Below are 14,739 nucleotides of genomic sequence, written 5' to 3'. Positions count from 1 at the left end.
ATATGGCGAAACCCCATCTTTACTAAAAAATACCAAAATTAGCCGGGCAGGGTGGCGCATGCCGATAGTCCCAGCTACTCAGGAGGCTGAGCCAGGAGAATCACTTGAACCAGGAAGGCAGAGGTTGCACTGAGCCGAGATCCCACCACTGCACTCCAGCCTGGGCAACACAGTGAGACTCCGTCTCTAGATAGATAGATAGATACAATAAAGACATAAATCACCAGGCACAGTGGCTCACGCCTGTAATCCCAGCACTTTGGGAGACTGAGGTGGGCAAATCATGAGGTCAGGAGATCAACACCATCCTGGCTAACACGGTGAAACCCCATCTCTACTAAAAATACAAAAAATTAGCCAGGCGTGGCGGCGGGCACCTGTAATCCTAGCAACTTGGGAGGATGAGGCAGGGGAATGGCGTGAACCCGGGAGGCGGAGCTTGCAGTGAGCCAAGATCGTGTCACTGCACTCCAGCCTGGGCAACAGTGCAAGACTCTGTCTCAAAAAAAAAAAAGAAAAGAAAGAAATAATGTAATGTGTACTTTGGAACACAAAGCAGCTATTAGAAGAAATAAAAATATGCACAGAAATATAGAGAGGGCTTAAGGAGGAGGTATTATATTTTAAAAGTAAGAAATAATTAAATCAGCCAGGCTTGGAGGCTCACCCTGTAATCCTAGCATTTTGAGAGACCAAATCTGGAGCACCATTTGAGCCCAGGCATCTGAGATAAGCCTGGCCAACATGGTGAAATCCCCTCTCTACAAAATATCAAAAATTTGCTGGGTATGGTGGCGCACACCTGTAATGTAATCCCAGCCACTCAGGAGGCTGAGATGGAAGAATCACTTGAGCCTGGGAGGTTGAGGCTGCAATGAGCTGAGATCGTGCCACTGCACTCCAGTCTGGGCAACAGAGCAAGAATCCGTCTCAAAAAAAAAAAAAAAAAATTAAATATATAACACAGTAACATTTGTGTAAATTTTAATCATATACATACACAGAGCCATACAATATTTTAATAGGGCCAAGCACAGTGGTTCACGCCTGTAATCCCAGAACTTTGGGAGGCTGAGGTGGGCAGATCACCTGAGCTCAGGAGTTTGAGACCAGCTTGGGCAACATAGTGAGACCATGTCTCTGCAAAAAAAATTTTTTTAGTCAGGCGTGGTGGTGCACACCTGTAGTCCCAGCTACTCAGGAGGCTGAGACAGGAGGGGATTGCTTGAGCCCAGCAGGTCAACGTTGCAGTGAGCCATGGATCGCACCACTGCATCCAGCCTGGGTGACATAGCAAGACCTTGTATCAAAAAGAAAAAAAAAGATAACTAGACAGTGAAGAAACTAGACAAGGCCAGCCGGGTGCCATGGCTCATACCTGTAATCCCAACACTTTGGGAGGCCGAGGCAGGCGGATCACGAGGTCAGGAGATCGAGACCATCCTGGCTAACACGGTGAAACCCCATCACTACTTAAAAAAAAATACAAAAAGTTAGCCAGACGTGGCAGCATGCGCCAGTAGTCCCAGCTATTCGAGGCAGGAAAATGGCGTGAACCCAGAGGCAGAGCGTGCAGTGAACCAAGATCACACCACTGCACTCCAACCTGGGTGACAGAGTGAGATTTCGTCTCAAAAAAAAAAAAAGAAAAGAAAAGAACTAGAAAAGGCCTTAATCAGATCATCAAATTTCACATCACCAATGAGGGGCAAAAGGACATCATGTACCTCTAGATGTGACGTCCTGAGAAGGATGAAACATTGACAAACATTATTTTTAAAAAAGCAACAAAAAACTGTATTCTTGGTCGGGCACGGTGGCTTACGTTTGTAATCCCAGCACTTTGGGAGGCTGAGGTGGGTGGATTACCTGAGGTCAGGAGTTCAAGACCAGCCTGGTCAACATGGCAAAACCCTGTCTCTACTAAAACTACCAAAATTAGCTAGGCATGGTTGCATGTGCCTGTAGTCCCAGCTACTCAGGAGGCTGAGGCAGGAGAATTGCTTGAACCTGGGAGGCAGATGGTGCAGTGAGCCGAGGTCATGCCACTGCACTCCCGCCTGGGTGACAGAGTGAGACTCTGTCTCAAAAAATAAATTAAAAAATAAATAAGTGTCCTGAATTTAGTAACTGTGCTATACTTATGTAAGAAAAGATCCTTGTTCTTAAGAAATACATACTGAAGTATTGAGGGATAAATGGACATAATATAGTCAGCCTACTCTCAGATAGTTCTGAAAAATAATATGTTACATATACATACATGTGTGTATGAGAGAAAGGAAGAGAAATATGAGTGAGAAAATACATGTTGTGAAATGTTTATAAGGGTATATGGAAGATCTGTGTATTATTTTATCTGTGCGTTTGGAATTATTTCCAAATAAAAAGTTGAATTGTTTTGACATCAAAACACAACAAACTAAGAAATTCATCAAAATATGGAATGTGGCCAGGCATGGCGGCTCACACCTATAATCCCAGCACTTTGGGAGGCCAAGGTGGGAGGATGGCTTGAGTCCAGGAGTTCAAAATGAGGAGGAACTCGCCGGGAGTGGTGGCTCACGCCTGTAATCCTAGCACTTTGGGAGGCCAAGTCAGGTGGATCACAAGGTCAGAAGTTCAAGACCAGTCTGGCTAAGATGGTGAAACCCCATCTCTACTAAAAATACAAAAGTTAGCCGGGCATGGTGGCAGGCGCCTGTAATCCCAGCTACTTAGCAGGCTGAGGCAGAGAAATCACTTGAACCTGGGAGGCAGAGGCTGCAGTGAGACGAGATCGTGCCACTGCACTCCAGCCTGGGCAACAGAGCAAGACTCCTCCGTCTCAAAAAAAAAAATGAGGAGGAACTCAAGTGATCCTCCCAGGTCATCCTCCCAAAATGCTGGGATTACAAGCATGAGCTGCCTCACCAGTCGCTCAGTCTTTCTTATAACTGTTTTTAACCTTAAAGAAATAATTTAAGAACTAATACCATTTGTGATGAAAAATGCTTATTTGAATTTCAATGTTTTCTTCAATTTCACCCCAGTTTGTCTTTCATCTATAAAATTCAAGTAAAATTAAAATTAATTTCAATAATGTTCACATGTTAGTGGTAACAATTTCTAGTAGTAATGGGATGGGTGCTGTTTCTACTTTCTTTTTTTTTTTTTTTTTTTTTTTTTGAGATGAAGTCTCGCTCTGTCGCCCAGGCTGGAATGCAGTGGCACCATCTCGGCTCACTGCAAGCTCCGCCTCCTGGGTTCATGCCATTCTCCTGCCTCAGCCTCCCGAGTAGCTGGGACTACAGGCGCCCACCACCATGCCTAGCTAATTTTTTGTATTTTTTTCTTTTAGTGGAGACAGGGTTTCACCGTGTTATCCAGGATGGTCTCAATCTCCTGACCTCGTGATCCACCCAGCTCCGCCTCCCAAAGTGCTGGGATTACAGGGGTGAGCCACCACGCCCGGCTCTACTTTCATCTTCATACTTTTCTGTTCTGCTTGAAATATGCTATACTGCATTAACTCAACTTTACAAGAATAATTAAATGATCATCCCATTAAACAGGAAAGCAAATATGTAAGTGCATCAAGTTTAAAAGTTGTTGATTTCTGATGATGGGGATGATCTTCATAACTAGGGGTGTGTGAGTGCGTGTGTGTATGTGTGTTGTGTGTGTTTTATTTTCAAAAAAAAGGTAGGAAGGGGTCAAAATGTATATGGTGCTCTGAACAAGAAACAAGTGTCTTATATGGCTCTTTCCTCCCAGTCAATATCCCCTAGGCCAGGCTAGGCACAGAGGCTCACGCCTGTAATCCCAGCACTTTCACTTTGGGAGGCTGAGGCAGGCGAATCATCTGAGGTAAGGAGTTCCAGACCGCCCTGGCTGACATGGTGAAACCCCGTCTCTACTAAAAATACAAACAAATTAGATGGGTGTGGTGGTGGGCGCCAACATGGTAAAACCCCATCTCTACTAAAAATACAAAAGTTAGTCAGGTGTGGTGGCAGGTGCCTATAATCCCAGTCACTCAGGAGACTGAGGCAGGAGAATTGTTTGAACCCAGGGGGCGGAAGTTGCAGTGAGACAAGATCATACCACTTGACTCCAGCCTGGGCAAAAGGGCAAAACTCCATCAAAAAAAAAGGAAGGAAAGAGAGAGAGAGAGAAAGAAAGAGAAAGAAAGAAGAAAGACAAGACAAGACAAGACAGGACTGAATGCTAATGCTGCACTATGGTAAGTGTAGATGTTTGATCTTTCAGAACTTACCATAGCAATCGATGTTCAAATATGTGGGCATGACGAGGGACTCAATATCAAATGGAATGAAGGGAAGACTATCTTCACGTGTTAACTTCTCATCCAGTCTGCCAGTACAATAAATTTTCTTCTGTATCCTGCCAAGAATAAGAATGTTTCCCATACATACATACACACACTGGAGTTTCACTGTATACAAATTGTTGTTGTTGTTGTTGTTGTTGAGACGGAGTTTCGCTCTTATCACCCAGGCTGGAGTGCAATGGCATGATCTCAGCTCACTGCAACCTCCGCCTCCCGAGTAGCTGGGATTACAGGCGCCCGCCACCACGCCTGGCTAATTTTTTGTATTTTTAGTAGAGATGGGGTTTCGCCATGTTAGGCAGGCTGGTCTCGAACTCCTGACCTCAGGTGATCCACCTACCTTGGCCTCCCAAAGTGCTGAGATTATAGGTGTGAGCCACGGCGCCCAGCCCACTGTATATAAATTTAACTGATCCAAAGATCAGCAAGAATCCCCTTCAGCTTCCCAAAGTGTGAATATCCCACTGGCCTGATATATGATAGATGCACCTGAAAGTAATAACTAGGATATATGTTCTATGGCAGATAAACCTGAGAGCAGTAACTTAAGAAATGAAAGTTGCCACGTGGCGCTTGCTGCCAGGAGGGTGCTAAGTGAAGATGCTATATAAACTGCATGCAGGCCGGGCGCGGTGGCTCAAGCCTGTAATCCCAGCACTTTGGGAGGCCGAGAAGGGCGGATCACGAGGTCAGGAGATCGAGACCATCCTGGCTAACCCGGTGAAACCTCATCTCTACTAAAAAAAATACAAAAACACTAGCTGGACGAGGTGGCGGCGCCTGTAGTCCCAGCTACTCCGGAGGCTGAGGCAGGAGAATGGCGGGAGCCCGGGAGGCGGAGCTTGCAGTGAGCAGAGATCTGGCCACTGCACTCCAGCCTGGGCGACAGAGTGAGACTCCATCTCAAAAAAAAAAAAAAAAAAAAAAAAAAATATATATATATATATATATATATATAGAATGGGACTTTCCCATTTTTTTAACTCCCTGATCTAGTATTATTTTGATTTATGATTTCTGCCTTTGATGTTGAGTTTATAGAAGCCTGATTATATAATTTATTATTTAAATATTTTCTTTTTTCTACGAGTTCTTTTTTTTTTTTTTTTTTAGACAGAGTCTCACACTGGTGTCCAGGCTGGAGTAGTGGTGCCATCTTGGCTCACTGCAAGCTCCACCTCTCGGATTCTCGCTATTCTCCTGCCTCAGCCTCCAGAGTAGCTGGGACTATAGGTGCCTACCACCACACCCGGCTAATTTTTTGTATTTTTAGTAGAGACGGGGTTTCACCCTGTTAGCCATGTTGGTCTTGATCTCCTGACCTTGTGATCCACCCACCTCGGCCTCCCAAAGTGCTGGGATTACAGGCGTGAGTCACCGCACCCGGCCTTTTCTACCAGTTCTTACATTTACATTTTTAATTAATTTTTAAATTTACTTTTTAGAGACAGGGTCTTGCTCCATCACCCAGGGTACAATCACAGCTCACTGCCAGCCTCCAACTCCTGGGCTCAAGCAATCCTCCCACCTATATCAGCTTTCCTGAGCATGTGGTACTATAGGAATGTTCTACCACACCCAGCTAATTTATTAATTTTTGTAGAGATCAGGTCTTCCTATGTTGCCCAGGCTGGTCTAGAACTCCTGGCCTCAAGCAATCCTTCCACCTTGGCCTCCCAAAGTGCTGAGATTACAGGTGTGAGCCACAATTTTATTTTTAGTGTACAACAGGAACCTGGAGGTAGAGGGATAAATCAAATAATCCTAAGTAATCATTAATCTTGGAAAATCAAGTTATAGGGCTTGGGTGAGGAATGCCATCCTAACCAACCAACATCTTCTTATCACCCAGATGTCAGTGGGCTCTGCCAGCCTACCCCACCCACAAAGTCGCCATCCTGAACATGGGATAGCCTCTGATCCCAGCACTTGATTATCTGTATTCTTCAGAAGACAGATGGGTCTGGGACTCTTCTCATCAAAATTTACTAAAATTTCAAAAAGAGAAATTGTCTATCTGTTCCTCTTTTTAGTTCTTTTCCCTCCCACAGACCCCAAGCCCTGTTTTCTTTTGCCCTGATACTCATGTTTCTTTTGCCCTACTTGTCCCCATTAAATTCCCATGCCTGTGAAAGAATTTTAGGCCAGGAGCCCTATGTTGCACATTTTCTTCTCCTTTCATAGTGGTAGAATGAAATATTACAGTCATCTCTCCGTATCTGAGAGATTTGTTTCAGGACCCCCTGTCCCATACCAAAATTCACAGATGTTCAAGTTCTTAATGTAAAATAGCATGTTTACCTATAACCTATGAACATCCTCCCCTATACCTTTTAATAATCTCTAGATTACTAACAATACAAATGCTATGGCCGGGCGCGGTGGCTCAAGCCTGTAATCCCAGCACTTTGGGAGGCCGAGACGGGTGGATCACGAGGTCAGGAGATCGAGACCATCCTGGTCTACATGGTGAAACCCCGTCTCTACTAAAAATACAAAAAACTAGCCGGGCGAGATGGCGGGCGCCTGTGGTCCCAGCTACTCGGGAGGCTGAGGCAGGAGAATGGCGTGAACCCGGGAGGCGGAGCTTGTAGTGAGCCGAGATCGGGCCACTGCACTCCAGCCTGGGCGACAGAGCGAGACTCCGTCTCAAAAAAAAAAAAAAACAAACAAAAAAAAAACAAATGCTATGTAAATAGTTACATTGTGTTGGGTTTCCTTTGTATCTTTACTGTTATATTGTTATTGTTTTCTTTCTGAATATTTTTGATGGGAGGTTGGTTGAATCTGCGGATGCAGAACAGCAGATACAAAGGTTTGATTGTAGTTAATTTGGCTGTTTTGTTTTGTTTTACAGTACTGCTCCTTGCAGAACAGGGCTAACTCATGGGCAGTGATCACAGGGTCAGCTAATTTGGCATTTTCATGAAGGTAAATCTTATCTATCCCCAGTGCAACACTATTTAGACCGTTGAAGCTAGAAGGAAAAGAGAAATCCCATGAAACTAGGGCCAGCTTTTGACAATTGAAGTTTGGATAACCTGATCCTTCCCTTTCTGCAGCAGAGATTGCAAAATGGCTACAAGATTTGGTGCAGCAGCCCCTCTCTGGACAAATTCCAACGCTGGAATTCTAGTGCCATACAGATAACTTCTCGAAAAAAAATTTCTGCCTTTGATTAGTTACCATACAATTTAATGTTCCAAATTTCTTTCATGTAAGTAACACTCCAGGCACTTGTTCTATGAAAATATTCTCTGAAATCCTGGAAATGTTCCCGGGCCACATTTTCATTTTTGTTTCCTTCCTAAAACACCACTCCTGAGTACGTAGCAAAGCAGACACTCAACAAATATTTGTTTTCTTTCTTTTTTTTTTTAGAAGGAGTCTCGCTGTGTCGCCCACAGTAGAGTGCAGTGGTGCAATCTCGGTTCACCACAACCTCTGCCTCCTAGGTTCAAGCAATTCTCCTGCCTCAACCTCCCGAGTAGCTGGGACTACAGACGTTCTCCACCACGCCCAGCTAATTTTTCTATTTTTAGTAGAGAGGGGGTTTCACTATGTTGGTTAGGCTGGTCTTGAACTCCTGACCTCGTGATCCGCCCGCCTCAGTCTCCCAAAGTGCTGGAATTACAGGCGTGAGCCACCGCGCCCGGCCTTCAACAAATATTTCTTTTTTTTTTGAGGCGGAGTCTTGCTCTGTCGCCCGGGCTGGAGTGCAGTGGCCGGATCTCAGCTCACTGCAAGCTCCGCCTCCCGGGTTTACGCCATTCTCCTGCCTCAGCCTCCCGAGTAGCTGAGACTACAGGCGCCCACCACCTCGCCCAGCTAGTTTTTGTATTTTTAGTAGAGACGGGGTTTCACCGTGTTAGCCAGGATGGTCTCGATCTTCTGACCTCGTGATCCGCCCGTCTCGGCCTCCCAAAGTGCTGGGATTACAGGCTTGAGCCATCGCGCCCGGCCAACAAATATTTCAATAATGGGATTCAACGAATATAATCAACAAATGAGTCGTTGGGAACAGTGGAGAGGCAGGGCAGAGCCATTAGAGAAGAATCAGGATCTGAACAGATTCTAGGATCCTAGCTGCCTGGGACAGGGAAACAGCTTATCTGAGTGGTTCTGGGTGGTTCCATAGTCACTTCCTGCTTAAAACCCTTGGACGGCTTACCCTTGCTCTTGGCAAGGTCTGCGAGGCCTCGCGGGGGTGGGGGGACCGCCTCGCTCCCATTCCAGCCATGCCACAGCCTGCTCAACCTTCTGGCCTAGCCACCATCCTCCTCTGTTCCTAGGGCTGCACTTCCCTTCCTCCTCATCTGGCGCACTGCTGCCGGTCACTCAGATCTCACCAGAGGTGACTTCCTTGGGGGACCATCCCTGACCTCCCTGCCCAGGTCTAGTTCCCAACATTTCAGCCTCCCAGCACAGCACCAACGTTCATTTCTCGGATTCTTACATCCACATGGCTCCTAACCGGACCGGAAGCTCCCGGAGGGCCCGCCTGTGTACAGAGGTTGGGAGACTTGCCTCAGACCACCCTGCAGGCGGCTTCGGTCCCAAGAGACCTAACAGCTCCTGCCTCGGAGCCCACTTGGGAATGAGTTGGGCATAAGTGGCCCCACGGGGCCCTGTAAGGAACATCCACACCCACTCCAACTTCCCCTCTCCAGCTGTATCAGCCCACCCACAGGGTAAAAACTCTCATAGGGCCCGGAAGGACGCGGTGGCTCACGCCTGTAATCCCAGCGTTTTGGGAGGCCGAGGCGGGCGGATCACCTGAGGTTAGGAGTTGGAGACCCTCCTAGCCAATATGGCGAAACGCCGACTCTACTCAAAATACAAAAATTAGCCGGGCATGGAGGCGCGCGCCTGTAATCTCAGCTACCGGGAAGGCTGCGGCAAGAGAATCGCTTGAACCCGGTGTTGGAAGTTGCAGTGAGCCGAGATCGCACCACTGCACTCCAGCCTGGCCACAGGGCGAGACTCCGTCTCAAAAAATAAATTAAAAATAAAAACGTTTCATAGGGCCTCCAAAGAAATCACGTACACATTTAAGTGTAAATACATAAATACTGGGAGGTAGTGTGATTGGTGGGATCTCGATTTCTTTAAATGGACAATGAGAATGATAATATTTTGAGAATTCGTTTAATAAAAGGAAGAGCCCAGCTTCTAGCCCCGCGGAACTAGAAGCTCTCAATCAGCGTTGGCTATTGTCATTAATATTAGCCACTTCAGGGTCGGATGATTACACTTGATTGGGTGTTCATCGCTTGTTATTTGAAGGTTTCCTCGGACTAAGCACTTGTTTTACTTCCTTTCCAAAACTCTTCAATCCCATTGTCAGACCTTCCTTAGGGCGGACCCCTCTCATCTCCATTACAAGAAAGCTTGTGGTTTCCGGTAATTGTAGCACTTAACCTTGGTGGAAAGCTGATCATCAGCTGCAAGCTCAAAAAAAGAAAACCGCTCCAAGGCAAATACTGCTTTTCACCTTCAGACTTTTACTTCCAAAATTTTACCTATGAATTTTCTTTCTTTTTTTTTTTTTTTTTTTTGAGACGGAGTCTCGCTATCACCCAGGCTGGAGTACAGTGGCCGGATCTCAGCTCACTGCAAGCTCCGCCTCCTGGGTTCACGCCATTCTCCTGCCTCAGCCTCCCGAGTAGCTGGGACTACAGGCGCCGGCCACCACGCCCGGCTATTTTTTTTTTTTTGTATTTTTTAGTAGAGACGGGGTTTCACCGTGTTAGCCAGGATGGTCTCGATCTCCTGACCTCATGATCCGCCCGTCTCGGCCTCCCAAAGTGCTGGGATTACAGGCTTGAGCCACCGCGCCCGGCCTTGAATTTTCTTAAAGTATTTTATTGGTGTTACTTTTGGTTTGGGGGGTTGGGGTAGGAGAGCTGAAAATTTTTCAGTCCTGGATATGCATGGAATTTATGGCAGATTCTTAAATTTCCCTCTTTTGATACTATAATTGACACCTATTCACTTAAAGTTTTCAGCATTTAGAAACTGCCTTTAAGAGGGAACTCTAGGCCAGTCACAGTGTCTCACACCTGTACTCTCAGTGCTTTGGGAAGCCAAGGCAGGTGGATCACTTGAGATACGGAGTTCGAGACCAGCCTGGCCAACATGATGAAACCCCATGTCTACTACAAATACAAAAAAAAAAAAAGCTGGACATGGTGGTGCATGCCTGTGATCCCAGCTACTCAGGAGGCTGAGGCAAGAGAATCACTTGAACCTGGGAGGCGGAGGCTGCAGTGAGCCGAGATCGTGCCACTGCATCCAGCTGGGTGACAGAGCAAGATTCTGTCTCAAAAAAAAAAAAAAGAATTCTAGACTTAAAGGATAAGGGCAGTTAGTTTTATGTGCTTGGTTTACACTAGAGAACTGGGGTTTCAAAAGTATCTGGTCTACATTCTCACATAGAATCTTTCGTGGCCAACTGATTCTCTGAAGGGTGCACTAGATGAGGGTCATCTGAGGATGCTAACAACCATTAGTCCATAAAGCAAATTCAAGCTATCAACACAAAAGACAGGGAAACTTCATCAGATTCAACAAAAAAGGGTGAGGCAATGGGGAAATAGGCAGTCTCTATGAAAATATTTAGCAAAATCATGTTTTTCCCCTTTGGACCAGCAATTCTCCCTCTGGGAATTTACCCTACAGACATACTCCTGGCAGACTTGCAAAACAATGGTATTCAGGCTGGGTGCTGTGGCTCATGCCGGTAATTCCAGCACTTTGGGAGGCTGAGGCAGCTGGATCACATGAGGTCAGGAGCTGGAGACCAGTCTGGCCAATATGGTGAAGCTCTGTCTCTACTAAAAATACAAAATTAGCAGTGCGTAGTGGCCCACACCTGTGATCCCAGCTACTCAGAAGGCTGAGGCAGGAGAATCAGTTGAACCTAGGAGGTGGAGGTTGCAGTGAGCCGAGACTGTGCCATTGCACTGCAGCCTGTGACAAAAGCAAAATTCCGTCTCAAAAAAAAAAAGAAAGAAAGAAAAAAAAGTATTCAATGTATTCATCTTACCTTTGTAAAAGCAAAAGATTGGGAATAAACTCAAAAGTCATTTTGTAGAGAATTAAATGGAATTAAATGGAATAATACCCAGCTGTAAAGGAGGGAAAATAATCTACACGTATAATTCCTTATATTTACATTTATTTTAAAACTTTTGAATGGACATTCAAGAAAATATTGCTTATTTTTGGGAAGTAGGAAATGTATGAATATAAAATGAGATAGGAGGGAGACTTCCATCATTTTTGTTTTTTTTTTTTTTTTTTTTTTTTTGAGACAGTCTCCTTTTGCCCAGGGTGGAATGCACTGGTGTGATCATAGCTCACTGTAACCCCAAGTTCCTGAACTCAAGCGAACCTCCTGCCTCAGCCTCTTGAGTAGTTAGGCCTACAAGCATGTGCCACTGGGCCCAGATAATTCTTCTTTTTTTTTTTTTTTTTTAGGTGGAGTCTCTCTGTCACCCAGGCTGGAGTGTAGTGGCACGGCCTCAGCTCACTGCAGCCTTAGCCTCCCCGGTTCAAGCAATTCTCCTGCCTCAGACTTCCACATAGCTGGGACTACAAGTGCCCGCCACAACACCTAGCTAATTTTTGTATTTTTAGTAGAGACGGGGTTTCATCATGTTGGCCAGGTTGTCTCGAACTCCTCACCTCATGATCCACCTGCCTTGGCCTCCCAAAGTGCTGGGAATACAGGTGTGAGCCACCATGCCTGGTTTTCCTTCAAAATCTTGAGCAGGAGCCAGGCTGAGTGGTCTAGGACCTTCCAGGCACAGTTCTCAGGGCTGGGGTGGGAGGAGGGTCAAAAATGCCAACAGAGTATATGACTGATCCCTTGTTCTCCACTCCAAATAAACCTCAATAGTATGCGAAACACACCTTTGTCTTCTCAGGGACCCATAAGCAGTATGGCATCTAATGGTCCCAGAAACTGCACCCAGGACTTCCAGGGGGTAGGAAAACAATGCATTTACGAGACTCATGGCCTTCCCTCTTTGAGTCTTCAATGATGAGAACCTTGGAGGATAGGACTGGAAGCTGGAGTCCCTCCTCCCTCAGAACCTGGAACAGAGGAGTCTACTCCAGTCATATACTTGAATTACTTGAATTACTCCAGTCATATACTTGAATTACTCCAAGAATAGCCTGTAATTCACAGATTCAAGAAATAATGCCCATTGTGTCAGACATTGTCTTAATACTTCACAGATTTAGGACACAGTCTTATCTCATTTAATCCTCACTGCAACCCAATGAGGTAGATATAATTATCTCCATATTACAGGTGGAGAACTGAAGCACAAAGGCTAACATATGCATGGTTTCCCCCAGCTAATAAGTAGCTGAGCCAAGATTCAAACCCAGGTAGTCTAGCTGCTGTCCGTTTCTTACAACACTATCCTTAACTAGTATGTACTATACGATATTGCCCCTCTTAAGAAGAACAAAAAATCAACATCCCTGCCTTGGAGTTTAAATATTAGGAGTAGAGAGGAGGAAAATGAGCAGTTAACACTATCAGTTGAGTTTATAAATGCCATAAAGAAAAAACAAAGCAGGTTAAGCTTTATTTTTAAGCTATATTTAAGCTAAGACTGTAGAGGAGAGGATCTCCCTCGAGTATGGACCACCTGGGGGAAGAGAACAAACCCCTTTGAAAATCTGAGATTTCGGCCAGGCACAGTGGCTCACACCTGTAATCCCAGCTACTCGGGAGGCTGAGGCAGGAGAATTGCTTGAAATGGGGTGGGGGAGCCGGGGGTGGGGGAGGCTGCAGTGAGCCGAGATCGCTCCTGTTGCACTCCAGCCTGGGAGATGAGAGCGAAACTCGTCTCCAAAAAAAAAGAAAAAGAAAACAAAACAAACAAAGACACACACAAAACCTGCTACACTGGCAATGGTCCCAACTTCCCATATTTTTGTTGGAGACATTTGCTTTTCAGCTTATATACAAAATATCAACCTATTATAGGGTTGTTTTCAAGTGAGTCCAGGTCACTTGAGGCAATCATCACATCTCCCACAGGTTTTTAGTTCAGTGCTGCATCTCAGGACCCTAGCCAAGTGTGCCTTTTGACCCTCGTTTTGTCTTTGGAGGTTTTCAATTAAGGGTTAAGCTCAGGGCCACACCTCAGCTGTGCTTCAGAGAAATTTAAAGGTAGTACCTACAATCCATCAACCACATTTAACTATCAACTTATTTAAAACTTTATTCTTTTTTTTGACTTTTTATTATACTTTAAGTTCTAGGGTACATGTGCACAACGTGCAGGTTTGTTACATATGTATACTTGTGCCGTGTTGGTGTGCTGCACCCAGCAATTCGTCAGCACCCATCAACTCGTCATTTACATCAGGTATAACTCCCAACGCCATCCCTCCCCACTCCCCTCCCATAATAGGCCCCGGTGTGTGATGTTCCCCTTCCCGTGTCCAAGTGATCTCATTGTTCAATTCCCACCTATGAGTGAGAACATGTGGTGTTTGGTTTTCTGTTCTTGTGATAGTTTGCTGAGAATGATGGTTTCCAGCTGCATCCATGTCACTACAAAGGACTCTTGTTTTTTAAAATGAGAAAAAATGAAAAAAAAACCACTTTTTTTATTGGCAACCATCAAAGAGATATTCACAACAAGACTCAGAGCTAAGAGCAGAGACCCCTAAACAGATAGTTTTCCCTTAACTCTTTAGGCTGGAGCAGATTTTAAACCAAGCTGAAGGAATCACTCCAGCTCTGGCCACAACCTAATCTCTGCAGCCTGGCCTTCATTGCATTGGCTGGAAGCTGGTTCACTTCATCCAAGGGCCTAGTTCGAGGGCAGTCATGGCTTCCTCAAGTTTGAGCATCCCTGCACCAGAAATAGCAACAACGGCGTGAGTCTGGGGGAAGATAGTAAGCGCCCGGACTGTTCTCCGCCTCTTTCAGGGTTGGTTTACTGGGACTTCTGATTCAGGCGTTCTGGGCCTGAGAGTCAGGCCCAGAACCTCGTAAACCGAACCTACTCGGCCCATTCGAACATTCTCCAAGAAACTGAAGGGGGCAAGGAGACGGTTAAGATAGCTCAGATAGGGCCGGGCGCGGTGGCTCAAGCCTGTAATCCCAGCACTTTGGGAGGCCGAGACGGGCGGATCACGAGGTCAGGAGATCGAGACCCTCCTGGCTAACACGGTGAAACCCTGTCTCTACTAAAAATACAAAAAATTAGCCGGGCGAGGTGGTGGGCGCCTGTGGTCCCAGCCACTCGGGAGGCTGAGGCAGGAGAATGGCGTGAACCCAGGAGGCAGAGGTTGCGGTGAGCTGAGATCCGGCCACTGCACTCTAGCCTGGGCGACAGAGCAAGACTCCGTCTCAAAAAAAAAAAAAAAAA

The 14,739-nt window shown here is 45.8% G+C and overlaps 1 protein-coding gene across 1 annotated transcript in view; it reads right to left on the bottom strand.

Annotated features, from left to right (window-relative positions):
* Positions 1 to 14,141: 14,141 nt before the first annotated feature.
* DPPA5 (developmental pluripotency associated 5) overlaps positions 14,142 to 14,739 on the bottom strand; it is a 1,386-nt gene continuing 788 nt past the window's right edge. Inside the window, exon 3 of the mRNA XM_023219180.1 lies at positions 14,142 to 14,220. Coding sequence (XP_023074948.1) covers positions 14,162 to 14,220 — 59 coding nt within the window. The 3' untranslated portion in view covers positions 14,142 to 14,161. The remainder of the gene's footprint in view (positions 14,221 to 14,739) is intronic.

This window comes from Piliocolobus tephrosceles, chromosome 5 (assembly GCF_002776525.5).
Source record: "Piliocolobus tephrosceles isolate RC106 chromosome 5, ASM277652v3, whole genome shotgun sequence".
In the NCBI taxonomy this organism is placed as follows: Eukaryota; Metazoa; Chordata; class Mammalia; order Primates; family Cercopithecidae; genus Piliocolobus; species Piliocolobus tephrosceles.
Note: the sequence above shows the minus strand (reverse complement) of the source record. Positions and strands in the feature narration are given on the sequence as shown.